The 27,697-nt window shown below is 39.5% G+C and overlaps 1 protein-coding gene across 2 annotated transcripts in view; it reads right to left on the bottom strand.

Moving 5' to 3' along the window:
• Positions 1-3,206: 3,206 nt before the first annotated feature.
• Positions 3,207-27,697, bottom strand: part of rps6ka3b (ribosomal protein S6 kinase, polypeptide 3b) — a 36,610-nt gene continuing 12,119 nt past the window's right edge. The window contains exons 1-21 of one of the 2 annotated variants that reach the window (XM_034108585.2): positions 21,865-21,998; positions 17,508-17,624; positions 15,178-15,259; positions 14,364-14,444; positions 14,153-14,232; positions 13,600-13,706; positions 13,402-13,439; positions 12,735-12,877; positions 12,087-12,157; positions 11,569-11,657; positions 11,122-11,186; positions 10,711-10,813; positions 10,510-10,619; positions 10,114-10,236; positions 9,934-10,023; positions 8,985-9,143; positions 8,458-8,619; positions 8,081-8,157; positions 7,650-7,767; positions 7,220-7,360; positions 3,207-6,843 (exon numbers count right to left, since the gene is read on the bottom strand). In XM_034108585.2, coding sequence (XP_033964476.1) covers positions 6,721-6,843; positions 7,220-7,360; positions 7,650-7,767; positions 8,081-8,157; positions 8,458-8,619; positions 8,985-9,143; positions 9,934-10,023; positions 10,114-10,236; positions 10,510-10,619; positions 10,711-10,813; positions 11,122-11,186; positions 11,569-11,657; positions 12,087-12,157; positions 12,735-12,877; positions 13,402-13,439; positions 13,600-13,706; positions 14,153-14,232; positions 14,364-14,444; positions 15,178-15,208 — 1,911 coding nt within the window. In that variant the 5' untranslated portion in view covers positions 15,209-15,259; positions 17,508-17,624; positions 21,865-21,998 and the 3' untranslated portion in view covers positions 3,207-6,720. Of the gene's footprint in view, positions 6,844-7,219; positions 7,361-7,649; positions 7,768-8,080; positions 8,158-8,457; positions 8,620-8,984; positions 9,144-9,933; positions 10,024-10,113; positions 10,237-10,509; positions 10,620-10,710; positions 10,814-11,121; positions 11,187-11,568; positions 11,658-12,086; positions 12,158-12,734; positions 12,878-13,401; positions 13,440-13,599; positions 13,707-14,152; positions 14,233-14,363; positions 14,445-15,177; positions 15,260-17,507; positions 17,625-21,864; positions 21,999-27,697 lie in introns of those variants that run through there. The other variant, XM_034108584.2, reaches the window with a different exon arrangement.

The raw sequence follows: 27,697 nt of genomic DNA, 5'->3' as shown, positions 1-27,697 counted from the left end.
AAAATATGAGGTGAAAACTGCGACTTGCTGTAAACAGTGGCGTTTCTATATGTACAAAAGTGGTGGGGCACAAAAAACTCAGATGTCTATATATAAGCTTCTGCAGAGAGGTTCATGGCTGGTGAGGCACTGGCACTGACTCTTCAGGTTTACAAATATATTAAATCAAAATATAATATTATTTTCAAAAGCTTTTTTTGTCTGATGCTTCAATTACTTTTAAACAGACAGTTCAACAGAAGGATACCCAAAAAAATGTAATTTTATCATTTAAATATTGAATGGTTCTCTCTTAGTAAGATCCCATTTTCAATAAAATTGCAGTCTTACCTTGACTTGAAGTCCATTTGCCTATCCTTCTGGACAACAATCTCTATTACTTTTTTGTAAAAGTCCTCCTTATCTTCTTGTTTCAAAAGTCTATCAAATCTAATCTAATCAATAGATTTATGATTCGAAAATGATAAAAGTAGGGTAGACATGTGGATATTATCCGGCTGAACAAAACGTACATTTATCTAACAGCTACGTTTCCCACAGATCTTATTTTGAGCTATTTTCTAAAATCCTATGGAGAAATCTCGTGGCTTTTTTGTGGAGGGAAGCCATGCGAAGCTTACTTCCTGGTTTTAGGACGCCTCACTGCAGGGCTGAAGTCGAATAGTCCATTTAGCTTAGGAACCTTCCTAAAGGAGTGAAATGACCCGGAAGTCCCTCAGTGGCAGCCATGATAAGTGCCGTTCGAATTCTCTAGAATGATGAGAGTGAAAGGAAAGGAGGTTTCAAACTTCCTTTATAGCCTCCTTTAGCGTAGGAACCACTGGACCTCCCTAACTGACAGGAGAAGCGAAAATGCTGCCCCACAATGCCTTGCAGCCGCAGCATTTGCCGTCACTCAACAGTCGGCCGTTCACGGAAACAACCGATTATGACCGAGAAATGATATCATGAAAGTTACGGTGCTTATTAAGCTTTTTAAAACATAGGTGGTAAGTTGCCAAAGTGCTTTGTTTTGAACGTTCATCAGTATTATAATCAAAGAGAGAAATATGAACGTTAGTTTTTACTGAAATTATCAAATAAAGTCAACATTTCAGTCTTCACTGAGCTGTGTGGAGTTTGTTCAACTTTTAAAAGATGTTTGAATGGTGATATACACAGTGATAGATGTTAAGGACTAACGTTTATAATAAATACATCTGTATTGATTTTAAGATCTTTAGTTCATACAATCATACGTATTGGGATCATTGGTATTAATGTGGACCGGAGGGAGAGGGTGACGAGCATAAGTTTCACTTTCCTTTTTTATTTCAATTCCAACTTTGGTCCTGAAGAATATGTTTCTCTGTTGTCCACGTTCATAAAGCAAAGCAGCAGCATCAGAGCACGGTGCAGAATCTCTAGATGAGTTTACAGTCGTCCCTCGTTCTTATTAAACATCCATGTTGTAGTCCGCTGTATAGAAAACTGTGGTTTCCATAGTTTCCCCACAGCAGCAGACGCACACAATGACGTCCGCGGCTGCATCATAAACACGTCGGATAGTGAAAGTGCATTCGGATTCTCTAAAGTGCCACAGTCTCTTCTCCTAAGTCCTTTTTAATTCTCCTATCCACTATCCCTTAACCCCGTGACGTTTCACTCAGAGGTCAAGGAATAGACGATAGGGTTAGAATTTAGGAGCTGATTTTTAAACTATCCGACTGCAGCCCAGCTCTCTCGTCTCCTCTTCACACACCACACTTTTCGCGGCACACGTACTTACAGCCAATCAGCTCTGAATTATGTGAGATGACGTATGGTGGGGATGGCAGCACTTTGCCCCTATGGTCATTATTTTTTGCCACACACATTAAATGGGAAAATACTCTGAGCATGCGCAGTGTAGTTTTTGCAGTCACCGTTCACTTAGAGTAAGGCTGAAGTCGAATAGTCCATTTAGCTTAGGAACCTTCCTAAAGGAGTGAAATGACCCGGAAGTCCCTCAGTGGCAGCCATGATAAGTGCCGTTCGAATTCTATAGAATGATGAGAATGCGAGGAAAGGAGGTTTCAAACTTCCTTTATAACCTCCTTTAGCTTAGGAACCACTGGACCTCCCTAACCGACAGGAGAAGCGAAAATGCTGCCCCACAATGCCTTGCAGCCGCAGCATTTTCCGTCACTCAACAGTCGGCCGTTCACGGAAACAACCGATTATGACCGAGAAATGATATCATGAAAGTTACGGTGCTTATTAAGCATTTTAAAACGTAGGTGGTAAGCATAGACTGTATGGTGGTAAGTTGTCAAAGTGCTTTGTTTTGAACGTTCATCAGTATTATAATCAAAAAGAGAAATATGAAGGTTAGTTTTTACTGAAATTATCAAATAAAGTCAACATCTCACAGTCTTTACTGAGCTGTGTGGAGTTTGTTCAACTTTTAAAAGATGTTTGAATGGTGATATACACAGTGATAGATGTTAAGGACTAACGTTTATAATAAATACATTTGTTTTGATTTTAAGATATTTTCATAGTTTATACAATCTTTGGGATCATTAGTATTAATGTGGACCGGAGGGAGAGGGTGACGAGCATAAGTTTCACTTTCCTTTTTTATTTCAATTCCAACTTTGGTCATGAAGAATATGTTTCTCTGTTGTCCACGTTCATAAAGCAAAGCAGCAGCATCAGAGCACGGTGCAGAGTCTCTAGATGAGTTTACAGTAGTCCCTCGTTCTTATTAAACATCCATGTTGTAGTCCGCTCTATAGAAAACTGTGGTTTCCATAGTTTCCCCACAGCAGCAGACCGACGTCCGCTGGCACTGCAGTCTCTTCTCCTAAGTCCTTTTGAATTCTCCTATCCACTATCTCTTAACCCCGTGACGTTTCACTCAGAGGTCAAGGAATAGACGATAGGGTTAGAATTTAGGAGCTGATTTTTAAACTATCCGACTGCAGCCTAAGACTTAGACAGTCAGAGGGAGGGGCAGGATCAGGTTTTGTCCCACATGGCTCTAAACAGCTCAATAGGCACACACTGTATACACTAATTAGAAGAACACATACTAAAACAGCAATGTACAGACGAATCAGATGATTAAACATGATCTTAAAATATATTTTATATATTTTTTAATTTATTTTTTGCATTTTGTTGTAATCATTATTTTAATACTTTCTGCTGACACTAGGTGGGGCTGTGCCCCACCTGCCCCTAATGACCAGTCGCCACTGGCTGTAAACCAAATCTCCTGTATATTGTTGTCTCTGTGCACACACGCTGTACATCCGCACGCACGCGCGCGCGCGCACACACACACACACATTTCTCAGCTGATACCACTCTTCCACATCCATACCAACACACCTACATCATATTAGTTGCATACATGTATTCCAATGGCTGGCAGGGCCCCATTATACAACAAGCAAAGAAACCAAGAAATGACAAGCATGTAATTCAATGGTAAAATGTCACATCTGGTCATATACAGTAAAAAGGACACATTGAACTATTTTCCTCCAATATAAAACCCTGACATTACAAAATGCATGATTTTATACCGGTATGGCGGAGAGATCAAAAGATGTGGTTATAATGGGAGTGGATGGGACATTTTTGTCCGCGAGTGGCTAATGTGATTTAACCCCAAAAAGTTAGCTTTTCTTTTTAATGACTGATTTTAATTGCCATTTTCTTAATGTCTTTCATTCTTTGTAAAGCACTTTGAATTGCCTTGTGTTGAAAAGTGCTATATAAAATAAATAAATTTGCCTAATGTGTGACTTTTTTGTTTAATCTGATTCTGTGCAAAAACTAATTATCCACCAAAATCAATGTTGTTGCTAATCTTTGACATATCCAAGAATGTGATAAAAAAAGAGCCAGTCCCCAGATATGTATTTTTGGAAAATAACACATTTTCTCTGTTTTCATCATGAAAAAAAACAGCGGTTTCATGTATTCAAAATGGTGTTTAAAGGGTTAAAATCCTGAAAATGATTACATTTTTAGTATTTTCTATTAGGGCGGAAGTTGATTTAAAGATTGAACCCAAAAAAGTTGTGAAAAAAACCTTTTAATATAATGTTTTTATCAAAGTCTTTTGCAGTGGACATTTTTGTCTCGAATGACTAATTTGCGTAGTCCAATCGAATGATACCGGAGGGTTAAGCTCATGTTGCCAGTACATCTTTATCTAAAATACCCTGTATGAAACACAACTTAATATATATGTGGTGAAGTTGTGTATAAAAAAACAACCAAAACTTATTAATTTCTTCATACCACTTCTTAGAGGAAAGTAGTCTTTGTATTTTGTGTGAACTTACCCTTTGTAAAATCTCCAAACTATAACATGCTCAAAGAGAGTCAGAGTGCGTTATCAGCTGATTATCCTTTTTAATAGAAAGTCCAACTCTCGCTGCGGGTACAAAAACAGAGAGCTGGAGTAGCAGCAGGCTGAACACAAGAAGAAGAAGAAGAAGAAGAAGAAGAAGAAGAAGAAGAAGAAGAAGAAGAAGAAGAAGAAGAAGAAGAAGAAGAAGAAGAAGAAGAAGAAGAAGAAGAAGAAGAAGAAGAAGAAGAAGAAGAAGAAGAAGAAGAAGAAGAAGAAGAAGAAGAAGAAGAAGAAGAAGAAGAAGAAAGCTATTCCCCAGTTCATAATTACAGAAAAAAAAATCCTTTTACATTCCTTTATCCCAGAGCTGTACAACGAAAAACGAGGCAAACAACATTTATATATTTCATATTATATATAAAACAACAAAAAATCTATAGATCCCTTTTTATGTTGACGGACATTCGGATGAGCACGGGGAGGAAGAAGTATTTAAAATCATTAACAGAAAGATTGCAGTATTTCTGACGGATGCAGGAGGGACTTTTGTTTCGTGCTCGCTGATTGTCTTCAGTCTGTTTTGTTTTTGCAGCAGAGAAACACACAGGCGCACCTTTATTTTACTTACAGGCCTAACATCGTTTCCAGATTATATTACAAAATAATTACGTTTCGGAAGAGATTCTTTAATCACTAATCTATCTGATTTGTGTTGTAATTAAAGGGCCAGTTCACCATTTACACGTTGATCATTCTATATAATATTCTGCAAAGTTTCCCAAAAAGAAGAATGCATTTGGTTTCAGTATTAAAATAAATATATTTCAAGTGTCGGCTTTGAATTGAATTGATTTGAAATGGAGTTTGTACTGGATGATGTAGTAACTTTGTAGAACTCATTGGGAAATTGGCAAAAAATCCATAAAATGCAAGTATTTAAACATAGCTTTTCCCTTCATTGCATTATGGGAAATGTAGCTTCAAGTGTTCTCGGAGCATATTAGGGATTCAAACCACAAAACCTCGACCTCTGCTGACTTGAATGAATAAATCAGCGGTCTATTAAGAAAGAAACGTATGGGTGAAGCAACCCTTTAATTCAGTTAGTTTTTAAGCTGGAATACAAATATTTTAAAATGTACCAGCTGTGGATTGTTTTTTCTGCTACACTTTGAGTTTAAAACAGACAGAAACATCCTGGTTACACGAAGAAGAGATGCCTCAGGATGAGTTTCACTCCAAAAACAACAACGTCTAAAGCTAAAATAAATCTGTAACGGAAAGACAAAAAGCATCGGGTGTTTGGAGTGAAACTTTTCTGCATGTTAGTTAAACGCCTCATACATCTGTGTGCTTATTCTATTTTATTCTATGTACACCTCTCTCCTCCTGGACATATAAAAAATGCATTTTCTTGATTCGTAGAAACCTGAGATGCTCGTACGTATTTATATTTACAGTTCAGCTCTCCGTCGATCGGCTCGTACAGAGCAAGGTCACAAGAGCAAGTGTCTGACATTGTTTTTGGAAGCAAGAAGCTTTCTCGCGTTATTTAATTTAACATTCTTTTAGTTACTTCCTGTAAATGTACACATTTATTCTCAGAGAATAATTGGGGTTTCTTTTTCCTAGTAAATGTGTCTATTTTTGACTTTTTCCCCCTCACACATCCTTTGAGTTTGTCTTGCATATGCTTGACTTATTTTTTGAAAATGTTCCTCTTTATTCTCAGGTAATATTTAAGGGTTTCCTTTAAGTGCATTTTAACATTTCAGATTAGTTATATATTGCCCAATACTGATTTATTGTAAATGTGCCACTCAGATAATATCCCCCTTTTCCTATGTCTTAATTTTTCCCTTTCTGCAGGTAAATCTTGAAAGCAACATCTTGTTTATGTCCTTCTCCGTAGTGGCCGTGCTCGCAGAGGCTTCTTGAGGTTTAAATACAGAATCTGCAGCTACGCAGACCCCAACGACAGTATAACGACCATCCTAGCTTTTTATATGCATACATTAGACGTTCCTATGTTCCCCTGTTTGAAGTAAATAAATACAGTACTTTTATTCTCCTCACGCCGGCTCCCTCTCGGGGTCTGCGCTGATTGTCCGAAGCAAAAAGGAACGGATTATTTCTCGAGCTGAGAGATAACCGACCAATCACAAGAGTCCGTTAAGGTGCAGGACAGCGGGCGGGGTCGGCAGCGAGGGGCGTGGTCTCTGTTTCTATTTGGCGTTAGCGGCTCCTGGGTCCATCAGTAGTCTGTCCCCCGGACCAGAGGGAGGAAGAGGAGGAGGAGGAGGAGGAGGAGGAGGAGGAGGAGGAGGAGGAGGAGGAGGAGGATGAAGGTCCGGTGGAGTTCAGAGTTGAGGGGGGGTGGAGGTCAAAGGTCACAGAGCGGTGGAGGTGATCTTCTTCATCCCCCTCCTCTGGGCCAGCGTGGAGCAGCCCACCGGCTCCAGCACCGGGGGGACGTTCCTGTTCAGAGCCGAGTACGTCGCTGCCATCGCACCCTGCAGGAAGAACACAGAATGCATTATTTTACATAAATTGCTGCGTTAAAAAATGGAATAATAAATAGAAATGGCTAGTAATATTTAAACTCTGCTGTCAGATTCTTGGCATATTTAAAATGCATAACTACTGGAGACTTACAGTAAAGATACCAGTGAATTAATTTCCCGTTAAAAATCTAATCTAAATCAAAATGTTGACATTGTTTTGAAACACTTTTTAGCGTGAATAAGCATAGACTGACATTAATCATCTCTGAACACTGAGGATGCACCATGTGAACTTCTTTGGGGATGTTTCAACAATGATTTCATAGTTTGAGACCCAAACTCTCCTTCTTCTGCACAAACCCCGCTCTCCTTTATTTTGAAATACCTTGACCAGGTGTGGGGCGTCCTGTCTGTTCAGGGTGTATTTGGGCAGCTGGTCCCGGTGAGTCACCCAGGGGTGTCGCAGCACCTGACCCGCTGTCAGCCGTCGGTGAGGGTCCACGTGCAGCATCTTAGACACCAGGTCCTAAAAGGGTGGGGGGTTTGTAGAAAAACACAGTGAGCTCATAAGTATTAGACAGGATACTTAGAGTCGGACCCAAATCAAATGATAACACTAAATGCACTTTCAATAAAAAACACAATGTTCCACTCTGGGATGTAGTGGAGCAGAAGTCAAATGGAAATACTCAAAGAGAAAATGTAGCTGGGTTGTCTGTCCCCTTCAGACACACCTTCGTCTAGATTAAAGTCGTTTGTTTTTACTCTCGTTTCTGGGTGTTTGTTTTAAAATAGAGTTATGTTAGAGTCCATACCTTAGCCTCAGCAGAGACAGAGTTCCAGTATCCTCCAGTGAGGGAGAACTTCCCGCTGCCGATACGAGCCAAAATCTCCTCCGGCGTGTCCTCGGGACCGTTAGCAAAGGGCGTGAACCTTTAAAACATATTCATATTTAGATTTGTTACGTTTATTACATTTATCTGTCAGGAATCATTTATATAAACATTAATATCATATAGGGACACAAAAAACACTAAAATAAGTCATGAAATAACTACAAATATTTCAGTATTTTCAGTTATACTACCATATAATTTTTGGGCATGTAATGTTTTTTATCCACATTACTATGGGAATTATTTTAATCTAGCCTTATTTGAGATGAGAACTATATTTGAAATTGTGAAAAATTAGATGTTTGTTACAATACAAATGTTTTCATGTTAATAAAATAAAAAGTGTTTACCCTGTTAGCATGGTGTAGAGCAGGACTCCCAGACTCCAGATGTCACAGGCTGCATCATAACCCTGCTTCTTCAAAACCTGCCAGAAACATCATCAGAAAAATTAGGTTTCATAAATATACCACATATACACACAACCCTTTCTTTATGCATACGTTAATACTGGACAGCTGTATTAATGGTATTTAAACAACAATTTATTTAGTCTTTTACTTTTGTTTAGTTGCATTAAAATAAATCAAGACAGTGAGAAAAAACACAACAAATAACACTTTCAAAGAAGTTAAGAAAGAACATTTGAACAAAACTAATCAATGCAACAAACACTAAAACATAAAAGACATAAAGAGTGAGAAATGTCCTGATACGGACTTCGTACCTCAGGAGCGACGAAGTTTGCGGTGTAGCACGGCGTCATCAGAAGACCGTTCTCCGCTCGCAGCTGTTTGGCGAATCCGAAGTCGCAGATCCTGATGGACTCGGCGTTCCCGCTCTCGTCCACGTACAGGATGTTACTGGGCTTCAGGTCTCTGTGCACCACCTGGAGAAGGAAGATGTTTACTTTCAGGGTACATTTTCTGTTCAAAGCTGTACTCCAAGATATCTATGCAAAATCCGTGTATCTGCTTTTTTAATAATTATTTGACATGATTTTATTATCTCTTCAACAACACTACAATTGAATTGGTCCCCGTTTTCTCCCATGGCTTAAAATCCACCTTTAGTTGAAAATACTCAGTTCTTTGTGACCCGAAAGATTAACTATATATGATAAATCTGCACAGTATACCACAATAAATAATCAGAGAGAATAACTCTGCATGGAAATCACATTTAATGCTATCATTAAGAGCAGACAAGTAAACAATTCTAAAAGGTATTTTTCGCTTATGGACAGAAACGTACCCCCTGCACATGCAGGTACTCGAGCGTCTTGGTGATGGTGTACAGGACGGCGCTGGCTTCTCTCTCTGAGAAAAACTTCTGCCGCAGGATTTTATCGAGCAGCTCGCCTCCTTTCATCAGCTCCGTCACCAGGAACACCGAGCGGCCGTCGTCATACACCTAGCACACGGCAACAACACAAAAATAACCTTTTAGTCACTACATTATTCATTACAAATAATTTATTCTGAGAGATTTCTAAATTAAACCAATCACGCCTTCTAATTCTGGATATCCGTTCCTTCAATAGAACCTAAAACATGCAGCATTATCAAATTACAATAAAAACTAAGAGGTTCGGCCTGAAAGGTAAAGTAGACCTGATACTGATTAATTGAGACTATGCGGTAGACTTGGTACCGGTGTTTTCTTTTCCTAAACAACAAGTTTTACACTATTTTATATTTGAGAATACAAATATTCAAGAAGAAATCATTTGAGTCCATTAATCAATCAGCAGAGCATTCATTAGCAGCTAGTTAAATAATAACATCTGTTTTACAATAACCTTAAATGTATAAGGCATAAATGTAGGTATAATCGGCTTCAGTTACAAGAAGTGATTCAAGGAAGTTTTCACCCAGCAGCAAGACGATATTTTTAACTCCAATAATTACGAGTGAGTCATGAAACCAGGGAATTTAAGTTCTTTTGTCCACACAGAAAAGTGGGTTCAGCCCGACTGAGTCACTCTGGACAAACACGCAGATTAACACCTACAATTACAGAAATACATATGAAATTCAGTGGATGGAAAAAAGGACTTTGTGTTTATTCGATGGCGTTGTCCCTGGCATTAATAATAATAAAAACACCATAATAAAGGCATACATTGACGTCCTACTCCTCAGTACGTCCTTTAATCCAAATGCTCCTGGATAATATTTTATAATACGTTTTATTTACTCACATCTTTGAGTGTGATGATGTTGGGATGTTGACCGTATCTCAGCAGGATCTCCACCTCCTCCGTCGGGTCTCTTTTCGCCTTATTAATGATCTGAAAACAGAAGAAAAACAGAGTTTAAAGAAAAGGAAAAGTTAAATGTGGACAATATATATTACGTTTGGATGTTTGTGTGTTTCTTACCTTCACTGCGTACTCCATGCCGGTGCCTTTGTGCACGGCACGTTTGCAGATGGAGTACGAGCCCACACCGATGTCCTCTTTTATCTCGTAGGCGTCTGAAAACTGAGATGTGCTTCTGTGCAGCTGCTGCGTGCAAAGACACACATGTCAAAGCAAACATTAATAATAATAATGATTCACTAAGGCATTCATACCTATTGCTCATTATAGAAGGTGGAAAGGTTAATATATTGTCTTTTAAAGAATTGTATTTTATTTGACATTTTACTTTTTCTGTTTGCATAGATATCATTTATCTTTGTATTGCTTTGAATTCTTATCTTTAATGTAATTCTAGACTGGGGTGTCACTCTCTGGTTATGTGTCTCCCCTTGCAGTATGAAAGTATGTGTGTACCTGTACAATATTGCTGGGTAGTGGTTGTGTGTCCTCTTCTGTTATTGCCACGAAACTGAAGCCTCTGAACAGCTGATGGGCGTTGGCGCTGGGAGGAACCCCCGGAGAGTCTGAGACACAGAAACAGAGACAGCTACTGAACTTCACCGCTCGGACCAATCACATTTTATTCAGGGTGAAGTCAGGTCACACGGCGCGTACCTCGGGGTGTTTTAGCTGTGAACTCTGGATCGAAATAAAAAGTGTCGTCAGGTCGACCTGCAGCAGGTTTGAAGGGCGGAGGGATCTCTCTGCGGAAGAGTTTCTGCAGAAAACAGACAGAAAGAGTCAATATTTAAATGTTTTTGTGTCTTCTTGAATTGTAAACTAAATCTGATGAGCAAATGGCTTCAGAATCAGAAACCCTCTATTAATCCCACAGCGGGGAACATCTTCTTTACTCTGTCTTGATTTTTGTTCTTAAAATGTTTCTTTTCAGACTTGATCTAACAATAAAGTATAATATCATTTATCATCATGTCATATCATAACAAGGCAAGCATGTTATAACATCAAATACGTACACAAATATGATAAAAATACTAATAAAGTCTATTTGAAGAAGGTACTGACGTTCCAGTCGATGGTGCTGAAGAAGTGATGTCTCTTTATCTCTTCAACGCTGTCTGGTCCAGCTCCTGCGAAAAACAAACTGTTAGTCCACTGTTTTATCAAATAAATCTGCCAATAAGAAGCATATTATTTTAAAGGAGTGGGAATCTGCTTCTACCCCTTTGCTTTAAAACTAGTCTCGATAATTAGCGTGTGTTGTGTTCAATTGGAGAACATTAGGTCGTCCTTATTTGAATCAAACTTTAGATTTGGGGTCACTTTATGGATTATATCAGAAAGCAAATGATTGTGATGCAACTGAAAAAGGTATGTTGATTTATATACCCCTTTATTTATGAATGTGGATTAAGGTACCTAAAAACGAAACAACCCGTAACGGAGGCCGAGATCTATGAGCCCAGAGATCACCTCCGTGACAAAGTGCAAAAGAAAAGAAAAAAGTTGTACCTAATCTGTTTCCGGGGTTGCGTTTGAAAAGGTTCCTGAGGAGACTCTGAGCTTCTGAACTCAAAAACTGAGGCATTCCCAACTTGGCTCTGTGAAGAAAAAGAGAGAGAGAGTTTATATTCAAGTAAAATCAAGAATAGCTGCAGAATGACATCAACTGCACATATTGTATATCCAGACTGAAGCTTCTGAAAGACTAGACGCTACCCAGGAAACAAGGTCAGCGTTCTGCAGAGCGTGCTCAGCAGCTTTCTACACACAGATACTGAGAAATAGACGACAGAGGAAGTTAATATTTCCTCGGATTAGTTTTTTCTATTTTCTCTTTCAAAGATTCTCAATCACTGTCTCTTCCGTAGCCGTTGTAAATCGCAAGAACTCCCGAGTCCTCTCCTCTTCCTCCTGAGTGCTGCACTTTATCTCCTCAAATATAACCATGCAGGATGTCCAGCCATCTGTGATATAAGCTGTTAGATGGGGATCTGATACGAGTGTAGCGGCGATATAAAGTGTCTTACTTGAGGATCATGGTCATCGTCTCTTTCCGGTCTTTCCCTTGAAACGGCAGCGTTCCTGTCAGCATCTCGAACTGAGAGAAAGAACAGATCATATTTCCAGGGTCAAAGATTTAAACGTCTTCCAACAACTGCCATTGCAACTCAATTGCAATTTAAAAGCTTGTTGCAAGTGTTGTAATGTTTTCTTCTTACTGCCGCACAATTCATTTAGGCTCCCACATTTCAGTGAACATGATCCCACTGTGTTATTGGTGTCAAATCAAGCGCTTCCTAAACTAACACCCAGCCTTCTGTAATATAATGAGAACAAATAATAATGCTTTGAGTTGTGTGAAAAATAACCTTATTTTGACCTCTTAAGATTTCATAAATGTTGTTCTCTTTGTGCAAAATAAACCGAAACACAGACAAAGAGTAAGATCTTAGGTAGTTTAGAATAAATATGGAACAACATTTTAATCATAACCTCTTTACTTAAATGAAATCAGGTTAGAAATACTACTTAAGTAAAAAGAATAAAAGTATTGGCATCAAAATATAATTTACACAAAGTAAAATCCTTATTATGCAGAATAATATTGTTATAGTTATTATCAATCGACTCTAAACACAAACAGTAGGAGGTAACTCAGATATCCCCCCCCTCACCATGAGCACGCCGTACGACCACCAGTCGGCGCTGTGTGTGTGTCCTCGCCGGTTCACCACCTCGGGAGCCATGTACTCCACCGTCCCACAGAAGGAGTACGCCTTGTTCTCGTGATCGATTGACTCCTTACTCAGGCCAAAGTCTACACACACACACACACACACACACACACACACACACACACACACACACACACACACACACACACACACACACACACACACACACACACACACACACACACACACACACACACACACACACACACACACACACACACACACACACACACACACACACACACACACACACACACACACACACACACACACACACACACACACACACACACACACACACACACACACACACACACACAGTAATAATGAAGTGATAGAAGAGTTATCAGCAGCAGTCAGAGCAAACATCACGTGTGAGGTGCTTGTACGTTATGAGTGTTTTTATTCCCATGCTCCTTTATACTTCTGGGTCACAACATTTATCTGACAGCTTTATTTACTTTATAAATTACATTTTTAGGGCTGAAATGATTGGCTCTACATACATACTGATATTTTATAAGCGTTCTTATACAAGTACAGCTGAAATGATGACGGAAACACACAAACGCACACACACGCACGGTGTAGGTGTAATATTACGCACCAGTCAGCTTGATGTGTCCCTCCTCATCAAGCAGGATGCTGAAATGACAGAAGTGCTTTTAATATTTATTTTCCAGGAAATGTCTGCAAACATGTATAATGCAGCATGACAGAAAGTCTGGTGTGTGTGTGTGTGTGTGTGTGTGTGTGTGTGTGTGTGTGTGTGTGTGTGTGTGTGTGTGTGTGTGTGTGTTCCTACTTCTCTGGCTTCAGGTCTCTGTAGATGATTCCGAGGCTGTGAAGGTGATCGAGGGCGAGAGCGAGCTCTGCCAGGTAAAACTTCACGTCTTCCTCCGTGAACATCACCTGCAACACACAACCACAGGATTCACTACAGGGGATTTCTTTTAAGAAATGTAGAACTTTCCGTAAGGAGATGGATTGCAGCTTGAAAATATGAGAAAGTAAAACAACGTAAACATTCTCCATGTGCTCATTTTTCTGTTTGTTGGAGAGTTTGTTGTTCTTAATTTAAAACACACATCTGTAATTTTCAATTCACCATGCTGTCTTTATTCCCTAAACGTGTTTCTTTCCCAAAAGGTCCTTTTTAAAGGCAAAATGTTTGTGGAATAAAGAGCTTTGTGTCCTAGAAAGAATGAAAATAATTATTTCCCTTGAGAGAACACACGATCCTGATTAAAACAGTTGCTTTATTTTGTATATGATGGTTTCATTTGATGGCCCTCGACTGATTTGAATGCAAATAACCAAACTCTTAGGTTTAAAAATCCCTGTTGAAGAGGAGTTACCTCCTTGGAGAGCCGAGTGAAGAGATCTCCTCCTCGCAGGAAGTCCAGGATCAGGTACAGCTTCCCCTCCGTCTGAAACGCTGAGGGAGGAAAGGAAATAAGGAGATAAGATCTGAGAAGTTTCCTACACGCTGAACATTTCCACTGCTAAAAGAAGAATACTGAGTTTTAATTGGCCAGTGAGGTGCTGGTCTGTGATTGGCTGCCTCACCATAATGCAGTTTGACGATAAAGGGGTGGTTGACCTCCACCAGGATGTCTCTTTCCATCTTCGTCCTGACCCGGTCACGCACTGAGTGGAAAACACGTAAATCACAAGAGAAAGCACTTAGAGAAAAGGGCAAACTAAAACCCCCTCCCCTATTTGGATTTCTATTTTTGGATCCCAGATGGCAGAGGGCGAATCACAAGGAGAAGACGGCAACAAGGCTTCAACAAAAGAAGGAAATAAACACATAATAAAGGAGCATGTTGTATTTTTTCCACCAGCAGATGGTGTATGACTTTAGGAAGTTATTTGTCCACTTCCTCCCTCCCTGCACATCTTTGTATCTGCGTCTCATGTTAAGGTGTGAAATTCCACTTTGGGCGATGATGGCTGAGCAAAACAAACTCACTAAATACACTTGAGAAAGATTTACACCCTGGAAAGTACGCTGACTTCCTCCAAAAACTATATTTGAGAGCAAAATACCTTCAGCCTACCTTTAAAAGGTTTGGAGGAATAAGAGTGATTTCTATTCAAAAATTAATTAAAAAATATATATAATTATTGTTTGATTTCTATTAATATTTTGAAAACATGCTTCTAATCTTTAAGTCGTTTGAATTACTCTTTATATTTTTTATTTCTCTTTTATTTCAACTTTTTTAATTACTTTTATTCTTAATTTATTTGTTGGTTCCATGTTTTGTTTAAAACTATTTATTAATAATTATATACATTAAAAAAAAGCAAGTGTTTTGCATCCCTAAAGAAGAATACAGACTTAAAATAACTTCATTTAAAAAATGTTTTGTTGTACCTTTCAGCGTAGCTTTCTTCAGGACTTTCATGGCGTACAGCTGACCAGCGTCTGGCCCCGTGACCTTCCTCACCAGAAACACCTAAACACACAAACACATCAAAGCTATTATAAATAAATCAATTTGTGTGTATGAACAGTGTAATGTACTCATAATTGCCAAATAGTGTGCATCAGTGCATATGTGTGTGTGTGTGTGTGTGTGTATTAATTTGTGTTTGTTTGGGTTAGCCTTCTTTTTCTACGTCATACTTATATCTATTAACTAGGGGTGTAACGGTTCACAAACATTTCGGTTCGGTACGTACCTCGGTTTTTAGGTCACGGTTCGGTTCGGTATGTTTTCGGTACAGCAGAAAATTATCACAAAACATAACATCTTTTTTTTTAATTATTATTAAACTGTGAATAATGTATTCACTCAAATAAATACAAAATATAATAAAACAAACATTAAAGTGCAGCATTTCGATTAACTGAAATAATCTGTATTTGAACTTTACTGTACTAGTAGGCCTACTCACAAAACATAAACTATTAGTTTTGGGGTTTTAATTATTATTAAACTGTGAATATTCACTCAAATAAATATAAAATATAATAAAATAAACATTAAGGTGCAGCTTTTCGATTAACTGAAATCATCTGTATTTGAACTGTACTACCTAAGCAGCCAGTTTGACATTATGACTTGCTTGTCATTGTATTTTCATGTTTTTTTAAAGAAAAATGTACTTGTCCACATTGCTTGCCGAAAGGGCAGATCTGCTGGCACTAGCAACGTCTCCTGCTGTGGAGAACACCCTCTCGCTAGGGACAGAGGTAGTAGCAGACACAGCCAGGTAGCGCTTTGCTAACATGGCAACATAAGGATATTTGCCGTTTGTAATAGCTTTGGCTCGGTCTGATGTTTTTGCGAGTGGTGGAGGCTTAAATGCTAGCGGGAGTTGGGTTTGCACTTCAGTCTTTTGGTACCGGTGATATTCACGTTCAGGTGATGCCTTTTCAAATGAGTGTGCAAGCTTGATGTATTGCCAGCCGCGTAACCAATTGTAGTTGAACAATGCCGACAAACAGCTTTGGTTCGGTCCACCTGTCTTTGTCCGTCATCCTTGTACGTAACTGCGAAACCAAAATGTTCCCAAACCGGAGACTTCAATGATGCTGGAGGATTTTCGAGCTCAACTTTATCTGCGTTCGCCATTTCGACAGTTTCTCAAATCACTGACTACATATGAACGCATCCCTCTGACCAGCTCGTCCAATGAAATGACTTGCTCGCTCTATGACGCGTTGAACACAATGGGAGCAAATTACTCTGAATGCTGCGACGCAGCACCTGAGATTACTTCCAAGAAGTTGTTCACGTTCTCAATTTTTTACGTTTAACGTTATATTCGTTCGGTACACACGTGTACCGAACCGAAGGGCCCGTACCGAATAATTTCGGTACGGGTACGTGTACCGTTACACCCCTACTATTAACATAAACAAACACACACACACACACACACACACACACACACACACACACACACACACACACACACACACACACACACACACACACACACACACACACACACACACACACACACACACACACACACACACACACACACACACACACACACACACACACTCTAATAGTTCATTCATAAAGACAATGAAAGTGAGTGTGAAGGGCCCTCAGACCGCTATATCCATGGCAACAGCCTCCCAAAAACACCAGCACAAGGGAACATAACTGGGATTTTGAGTGGAAATTAAACCCACGTTCACACACACACACACACACACACACACACACACACACACACACACACACACACACACACACACACACACACACACACACACACACACACACACACACACACACACACACACACACACACACACACACACACACACACACACACACACACACACACACACACACACACACACACACCTGTTATCTGCTCTCTTCACTCCATTGATAAAAACATTTGATTTAACCTCGCAGAAAACAGGAGTCGCTGCTCTATCCCTGCTTCATTGTTTGGATTATGATTAGGGGCGTAACAACACACTAACCAATTCAGATTAGATATAACTTTATTGTCAACGCACAGAGAACTGAGACAACAATATGCAGTTTACCAACTAACCAGATGCAAAACGCAGTAGTGCTAAGTATATTTACATATGTATGGGAATCAATGGAAAGATATGATTATGAACGTTATAAGCAGGAAGGTATATAGTAAAGTATGGAGTTATGTATATAATGCTGTACCGTATATAATGTGACACACACACTGATTTATATATAAACACACACTCACCTTGCCGAAGGATCCCTGTCCGAGGACTTTGCGCAGCTCGAACTGTCGCGGGTCGCCTTTCTCTGATCCCTCTTTCACATGATTAGTGATGTTGATCTCCTTGATCGGCACGTCATCCTGTAACACACACGGTGTAAAGATTAGCAACACAGCCTCAAATTCAAACTCTAATTTTTTTTTTTTTTTTTTTTAGAATGTCGAGGTAGGACACAAAAATATTGTGTCAGTGTCACTCTGGGTAATTATGATGAGCAATTTAACTTATACTTTAACTACATTTTCCTATTAATACTTACATACTTTTAATTAAGTAACATACGAAAGACTTCCCACCCCCTGATGGTAACCACTTCTAAAATATCATTGCATTAAGATTTCCCGTGGGACTTACTGCACAAATAGGAAAAAACATCGATAAATATAGATAAAAAAGTATGCATTCTAGGTTGACAATATACAAAGTATTATTTTAGCAACTCATGGAAGTAAAAGAAGAGTTATTTGCTTCAAATGTAACAACAGAAAGTGACGTAACAACTCTGCTTTGTTGGAAAGATATATAGACCAATTGTAGACCCATTTATACCCTCAATAGACCAGAATGCATTGCGGGAGTTAAGCAGGTTCCCCACTAACAGAAGTTTCATTTATTTATTTTTAAAACAATTCCCCTATCATACCTCTTTCTTCTCCTCCTTCTTATTATACAACCATGTATCAAAACAACAACGGCTGGATGAAGCAAGTTAAGGCATGATCTCTGGCCATTTGAAAATATGCATTCTGGGAAATGCAGTATTTAAACAAGCAGTAAACTAAAACAACATTCTCTGGAGCAGCAATGTTATCAGTGCAAAAATCTGTTTTTCTCATATCAGTGAATCATAGGCCTACAACAGGTTGAGCAGGGTTGCCGAATGTTCGTCATCCGCTCAGTGGGATATTAGACACACACATACACACTATCTAAACGACACACACACACACACACACACACACACACACACACACACACACACACACACACACACACACACACACACACACACACACACACACACACACACACACACACACACACACACACACACACACACACACACACACACACACACACACACACACACACACACACACACACACACACACACACACACACACACACTATTTAAATGGGACACACACACATGCACAGTGGTCAAGGAGCCACCCCCGATACCTGCTCCCCGCTGTAGCTGAGTGACTAAAGATACCATACTGTATGACTGTACTCACAATCCCTCGATCAAACTCTTTCTATAGCGTCCTTGCTTCTTGCTATCTGGGCAATAATAACCCTAACAAGTCAACACATCCAGACTACATTTCCCATCGTCCTCTCTGCCCTGCGCTCCTAAATCCATCCTATTCTCTCTTTCAGTCCACCTTTTTTCTACATACTACTACTGCTTCACCCTCTCCTTCCTCGTACCTGTAGGTCCCAGGTGGGAGACATGCTGGCTGCCGGGTGCCCCAGTGCATTGTGGGCCCTGTAGTCCCGACTGTGGCTGAGGCTCTGTGGCGCTAACATGCTCCCTTGCATCGACTGCAAGGCTACAGGATGGAGCTCTTCTCCCTCTCTCTCCAACTTTCTCTCTCCCTCAGAGACATATTTCCCTCCCTCTCTCGCTCCCTCGTTCCATCCCACTTTCTATCTTTTTCTATCTTTATTTGAACCGTTCTCACCTCTCCTCTGTGGTTCTCACCAATTCTCTGCTTCTCTTCCTCTATAGGAAAACGTGACATATTAGAAGTGCAAGTATTCAGATACTTTGAGTAAAAGTACCAATACATCACTACAAATACAGAATTACAGTTAAAAAATCATGCCTTCAAAAGTTAAAAAAGCACTCAGGTGTCATCAGCTAAATGAATTTAAGGTACCAAGAGTGAGTAAGCAAGTGCATAATACCACCATTCTATATTGCTATATTTGCTATATGTATTCATAACGATAGCTTCTTTTAATTGGTAAAATCGTTGTTGAAATAGACCTAGATAATATAGATATTTTAACTTAAATAAAGAATTGTTGAAGCAAGCTTCTTGTAAACCTGTGTTACAAAATGTTTCAATTATATGAAAAACATGTTCCTATTTCTTAATGTCAGGCATATAATTAAACAGCCTAACATGCACACTGTGATGATCACACTGCATGTCATCATCGCTTAGTGTGAAACATCACCACGCTGCATGTAAATGAGATTTCTCTGATTGGAAAAAGACACTGAATGCGACTCGACGCAAAACAGAACAGAAATGAACAAAAAACGATGCATTACGAGAAAAAAACATTGTGTGCCTTGAAAAATGAGGAGTTAAATGTTAAAGTGTGTGTGAGTGTGTGTGTGTGTGTGTGTGTGTGTGTGTGTTGTGTGTGTGTGTGTGTGTGTGTGAGTCAGGGCACAGATGGAGAATCAGAGCCGAAGCGTCAGGATGCTCATGTAGCACCTCTTAATCACACAGATTAAAACTGCAAACCCTGCACCTGTGCTCTGAACACACACACACACACACACACACACACACACACACACACACACACACACACACACACACACACACACACACACACACACACACACACACACACACACACACACACACACACACACACACACACACACACACACACACACACACACACACACACACACACACACACACACTTTACCTGCCTCTCTAAGCTGTTATTATGCCTGTTAGTGTTTATTTCCATCTTAATTGTGCAGCTTCCAAATGAATATATTGATATGCAGGATAAATGCTCCATTACATTGTTATACATTTACTTAAAAATGCATATATATATTTTGTAATAGATGTCGAATCCCTGGAGATATTGAAATAAAACGTAAAAAAAACGTATAAGGAAAGAAAGCCACAAATCCACACATAATGATGGTCTATCTAAGCTTTTGACTTACTGTGTAGTGATACAATACATTTCTTTCACTTTTTTCTAATTTGCTTCTCTTGAAATAGTAGATTATGTAGCAGTTTTCTTTTTATGATATATTTACTGCTGAGTTATTAAAATGAGCACCATGAGCCGTGGCAAACAGTGAGGGAAACAGGCCTGCAGTGAGCCGCAGTAACACAGCTTCCCATCATCTGGGCAGCATCTAATTAAGAGTCCTCTTGAGGGAGATAATCAGTGTGATGCTGTTACACACTCACAGCAGCAGACCTCCCTATTATTACATTTGATCTTTTTTATTAAATTAACATAAACTCTGCACACGTTTTTAACTGCTGCCGGTCAGACGGGATATCAACCAGTCTGGCTCAACGGAGATCTCCTTATGAAGGATTTATAGAGCCAAATACTTTGAATAAGGGCTGCGTGATATATCGTTTCACATCGATAACATACATGTGAAAAGCAGAACTCGGAATGTCAATCCATGCAAAATTATTATCTTTCTTTTACTTAAGTTAGAACTTTTATATATTGTGTTTTTTATCTGAATGCTTCTTCCACCACTAAGACTCTTTCTCGTACAGCATCGTTTAATGTCTTAGGACACGTCAGCCTTAGAGAGGATGAGGAGACGTGAATCCCCCTCATCTCCCCCCGATGACACACATACAAACCCACACAGACAAACAATTTGAAATATGTTTGAGTAATGTATCCATTTCACAAATACATTCACGTGGTGACACTTTGGAAAATGCTTGCTCACGTACTCCCTATGCAGTCAGCATATTGCCAAATGTGTTTCAGAATCAAACTGTTTTAAAAAACAGCCTGTGCCATCAGCTGTTCTCACAAACATAAACCGATCCAACAACAGCAGTTCCTCAGCAAGAAGGTGGAGATACTTTTCCATGCTTACTGATTTAAACTCATCACTGTGAACCACAGTCTGAAAGTTACTGACATCTATCCAAACTTAAAGCATCCAACTGGCAAAAGCCAAGAAGTGTTTTAGCCACGGCTCAACGGGCCCAAACCTCAAAATGCCAGAAAATCATGGAAACTTATTTGAGAGGCTTAAAACAGCTTGTTATGACATTTTTGCTTTAAAATAACATTTTTGAGAGACTAATAGAGAATTTGACTTTTTTAAATGAGAAAAGCATATTTATATCTGAAAAAAGTATTTTCTAGCATTTATGCATAAATAAAGATATCTGAAAGCATATGAGAATTATGATTAGGTGAACAATCCTTGCCTTTATTTTCACATAAAATACCATAGTTGAAAGGCTAAAAACAGCTTTTTCTGAGGTTTCTTTAATGAAAATACAAATGTATTGACTATCAAAACATTTCGATTATTGACTGACTCATTGCCGCTCTACTTACAGCGTTATAATGCTTTTCCGGTCCATTACAGCCTAAAATCTTTCCCAAATTGTTCCCGCTATACTCCCAGCGACCTCCATCAAGGTTCTGCGCCGGGCGCTGCAGCAGGAGGCGTCGCAGCGCCTTCAGACGGCTCCTCAGGGCCCGCAGGAAGCCTGTAGAGGCACACACACACTTGGTCGATGTGGCCGTCATCACTGAGAGAAGGGAAGCAGCAACACTGAGGCTTATACTGCACACAGTCAGTGTGAGGGGGATACCCAGAGGAGGGGAGGAGGTCCAAATTCAGAAGGGAAGTGGGATCCCCCCTTCTGTGCCCCCCCCCACGCCACCTCTCCCCCTCAGAGCAGCTGTAACTCTCCACCCAGTGTTTCCATCAGGTGTCCCGGAGATCCCTGCTCCCATAACTCTCCGACCAATCACTGAATAGCACGTCTATTTTCACACATTCACAGGCCAAAACATCGATGAATCTGAGACGCAATCTGTCATCTGAATGTGGGAAAGCTGTTAAAAGCACGAGGAATTGTTTATTTATCCCGATAAAGAGGAATTCAATTAGTTTTTGGGCTGCAAATCAGTTGTTCTGAGTATTTTTGATGATTATCTTTGTATTTATTATTATATGCTCTGTGCCCTCAAAACTATTGTAAAGAATTTCCAATGCAAACAAAAAAGAGTGAAACCTAAGCCATATGAATACAACATTTAAACAAAATTCCCTATTTGCTACATAGTGCACGACATTTAACCTTCACCATTATTATATTAGACGAGTGTTCATACCGTATATTTTAGTACAATACTTTTGTAATTCTTAAAATGTTACCATTTTGGAAGCAGGACTCTTACTTAATAAAGTAATTTTAGATTAGTATCTGTACAGTACTAAATGGTGAATATCTAAGGACACGCCAGTGTTAGAGGGGAAGAGGGCAGAGGTAAAGTGAATCCCCTTTGCTCCCCTCACTGACACACACACACGCAACGTTTTTATGTCACTAAGGATAAGGTTCCCTGTTTGAATGTCACGTAAACTTTATTACTAACGTTGACGTAGAGCTCTCTATTTTTTACGTACTGACCTGCGTTTAACGAAGGGAAAAAAGGGATAATTCTTCTTCCTGTTCCTGTAATGCCTGAATATACAAGGACATGAATAAGAGGCACTACAAACATATGTACATTAGACCGACAAACAGATGACAATGACGCATATCAATAACCTCATAACACACAACCAGCAGACACAATTCTCCACCTGTCACACACAACCCTAACAAACCCACGTGCGTACGTACGAACACACACACACTCTCATGCAGTGACAGAAACACAATGTACACAATGCCAATGCACTGTCAACAGGATGCGTGACATTTCTTAAATTACCTCCACCTGTTGTCGCCTTTCGCTGTGTGAACTGGTTTACAGCCACACTCACGTACAAATACACACGTTTGAGATTTAAATGTACTTATTCCTCCACTGTGTAGGGACTCTCATCACAATTTCCTGAATATGTAAAAGAAAAGGTTTTCAAAAAGTTTTCGTCCCAATTTACAGGTAAAAATGTGAGATTAGAATATAGGGATAAAACCATAGACTAAACATGACATATAATGAATACATATTAATGGTAGACAAGTGTACTGTACTTGCAAAAGGAGTAACTGTAATGGAAACAGCAATGTAGTAACATAAAAGAATATGCTTGATGAAAAGTACAGGTATATATTGAAGTTAGTCAAGTGTTACCTTAAAAGCAGTCTGTCATGTAAATGTGTGAAATATGGTTAGCTTGAAAAGGAAGAACATTTTGGCGATGACTGAGCTTATTGCAGGTGTTAGTGTGTGTGAGAGAGTGTGTGTGTCTGTGTGTGTGTGAGAGAGAGTGTGAGACAGGGACAGGAAATGAGAGAAAGTGACGCCACATTTCCAGCATCACTTGCATATCCCCTATTAACTCTGCTAATAAAAATAGATGCAAGCGGGATACCAACCCCACTGTTCTTTCTGTGTGTACTTATCCGTGTGTGTGTGTGTGTGTGTGTGTGTGTGTGTGTGTGTGTGTGTGTGTGTGTGTGTGTGTGTGTGGGTGTGTGTGTTGAGAGTGACACACTAAAACTGTTGGTTGCTTAAATATCCCGTTAATCTAATTGTTGTTATGTTGCTCTCAGTGTGGGTCTCTGTAGGTATAAGGGCATCAGCTGATGCTACAAATGTCAAGTAAATGTTTGTGTTTGTGTGTGTGTATAGAGCCTCTCCATGGCAGCAGCTATCACGGATTGAGCGAGCAGGATGCCATTCCAAACAATCTGCACCCCCCTAAGCCTGTTATGCAATCAAATTAACAGGCCGGATGGTCACCACACACACGCACACACACACACACACACACACACACACACACACACACACACACACACACACACACACACACACACCACACACACACACACACACACACACACACACACACCACACACACACACACACACACACACACACACACACACACACACACACACACACACACACACACACACACACACACACATATTTACTAACACAAATATATAAAAACAGACACACACACTCACACGCTATGGATTTGTGAGGTTATAGGAATAAAGTGCATTTCCATTCCCGATGGCCTTGCTGAAGGCTCGAATAACATAAAACACACATAAACACAAAGGTACATATCACACAAACAAAGATACACACACACACACACACACACACACACACACACACACACACACACACACACACACCTGTCACAGATCAGAGTTTCCCACGCTTTGATAAAAACCATTTAAAATCATCTGTTAAAACTCCCCTCACAATATTCAAGTTTATGACACGCACGCGCACACACGCACGCACACACACGCACGCGCGCACGCACGCACGCACGCACACACACACACACACACAGCTTGAACAGAGGAAAAGGGCTCCATATACAGAGATTTAAACAGCATCAACAAAAAGGGAGCAGTGACACTGTCTCACTTACAGGTGGATTCTGGGAAATGTAGTGCAGTGCTCTAAAGAAGGAAAAAGGCTGCGACTATATAATGACACTGTTTCTCCATACTCTCATTACTTCTTACTTCGGATTCCTTTTGACCTCAACTCTAGATGTGTGGACTAAATGTAGTTTTTCCACAAAGAATTGTGCAAAAGTGTCCATAAGTATTATGTTTATTAGAAATGTGCTCATAAGATTCTTGAAAAATAGATCAGTATAAAAAAGATTATAAAAAAGATTATAAAAAAGATTTAAAAAAAGATATAAAAAAAAGACAAAAATGAGCAATTAGTCAACTAGGACAGCCCGAGGACTTATATGTATCTGTTTGAGTCTAAGACATGGATTTATCTTTGTTTTCAAGAAGTAAGGTTGCTGGAAATCTAGATCCAAAATGAAAGAAATAGGAGGGATAGAGAAGCATTTAATCTGAAAGACATACCGTAAGGGGAAGAGGAAATGAAGATGTAGAATGAAGAAGATATGACGGAGGATATGATTCAGAGCAGAGGCTGAACTTTAAAAAGAGAGAGAGAGAGCATTAAGTATAGATGATGAGGAGGACATCATCATTTATTCAAGAGCTGGCAGGACAAGATCCTCAATCACAGCACACACTCTGAGTGTCCTTTTCTACATGATGCTGTAAATTGATCCACAAAGAAGCGCACAAGAGAGAAGATTGAGATGAGAGAGTAGAACGTCAGGATTTTCAGGAAAATATGTACTGAATATGCAGAAGACAAAACGCTATATATAGTTTTTTAAAAACATTTTAAAGTTGTAGTTTGTTACCGGTGACAATAACTTCATAGTTCTGCAATATATCGGTTAAGCACATGATATATTTTGGATTTAATACATTTACCTTTACTTAGTAAAGAAAACAATGATCAACTATTTAATTGCTACGTTTTACATCGGAGAAATAACCAACCACTTTATTATAAAATAATGGAGTGATGGTGTATATAATCTGCAAAGTAATCATTAATGAAAATAGAAATTAGTTTAAGCGCTAAAAAACTTTAAAATGTTTGAATATAAAGCATTTTAATTGATATGTTGCTACTTTGCAACTGAGATCAGCCAACAGACGGGAAGAGAAACACAATGATATATCAAAAAGATGAGAGTCATGGGTACAGAGAGAAAGGGGGACATATCTGAGTCAGAATACTGAGTTACCATGGTGATCTGTACATAAACACACACACACTGATCTGTTGGACAGTATAGCCACTGTCTAACTACCTCATTAGAAGAAATCAAAGCGCTTCATCTGCTGCCAATCAAATCTCTCTGTTCAGGATGAGGGAGCCTCTTAATTACATCACACATCACACACACACACACACACACACACACACACACACACACACACACACACACACACACACACACACACACACACACACACACACACACACACACACACACACACACACACACACACACACACACACACACACACACACACACACACACACACACACACACACTACAGGGGGACAATAATGAATGATCACTTTCTCTTTTGATCCCTAATTGTTCAGCTTTTGAATATGATTTCTGCAGAATTGCTTCACCCTTCATCAAATTCACAACTATTCTGGGTCTCAGTTGTAAACATTGTATATGCAAAAGTTGTGATCTAAAAACACATTTGACCGTAGAACCTGGACACACTTACGGTATCTCCATAGTTGCTGTGTTTCAAGGTAAAGTGCTTTCCATTGACCATTTATGGCTGAATGAAGCAGTGACCAACTCAAATTTGATTTGAGATTATTAAAAAAGTAATCTGTGCATTGGAAAGTTAAACATCTGAAAATGTTTGTACATTTCTTCAGTTACATACACAAACATATATTGTGGATTTCAAGTAGTTCCCTGGTTTTTATCATGTTTAAAAGCCAACATATCTTTAAATAGAGGCCCCTAAAGTGAAATCTTAGCAATTATGCATACATTTAGGCGTGATTGACACAAAAACTAAATTTGAGAACCACGCTTCTCTAATTAAACTAATCATAAGACGCTTACAACAGTTTCCAGGGGAGGGAAACCTTTAAATATTATACTTTGTTAAGTGCATAGCATGGGGTTTGTGTCATTAAAATTGACCCAAATCATGCAAGGTACTAAAATGACAATATATGTCCTGCTTATGTTAAGATACAGCAAGAAATAGTGAGCTTTTATAGCGTTAATGAGGATTATTTTAGATTATAGTCAATGAATTGTTTACTTTGTTGTCAAAGCAATGTCTGCACACACAACACACACAGAACAAATATATGATAAACAGACGGAGACTATGAGAAAGCAAAGAACGTGGGTGAACCAAAACCAAGCAAACACAGCCAGCCAGCAAACAACAATCTGTTATACTGTGTGTGTGTGTGCGTGCGGTTGTGTGTGTGTGCGGTGTGTGTGTGTGTGTGTGTTAACTGTACCTGAAAGGGCCTGTTCAATATGTGAAATAAGAGGGTCTTCATCTTTGTTCCTGTCTCGTCAGAATTCCGTCACCAACTGATTAAATGATGACTTATTACAGCGTGCACGCGCACACACACACACACACACACACACACACACACACACACACACACACACACACACACACACACACACACACACACACACACACACACACCACACACACACACACACCACACACACACACACACACACACACACACACACACACACACACACACACACACAGGAAGGCCATCCAGCTGTCCAGCGTGGCGATTAAAACATGTCCTGTCATTGATTCCCTGGCAA

Source organism: Pseudochaenichthys georgianus, chromosome 20 (assembly GCF_902827115.2).
Source record: "Pseudochaenichthys georgianus chromosome 20, fPseGeo1.2, whole genome shotgun sequence".
Classification (NCBI taxonomy): Eukaryota; Metazoa; Chordata; class Actinopteri; order Perciformes; family Channichthyidae; genus Pseudochaenichthys; species Pseudochaenichthys georgianus.
Note: the sequence above shows the minus strand (reverse complement) of the source record. Positions and strands in the feature narration are given on the sequence as shown.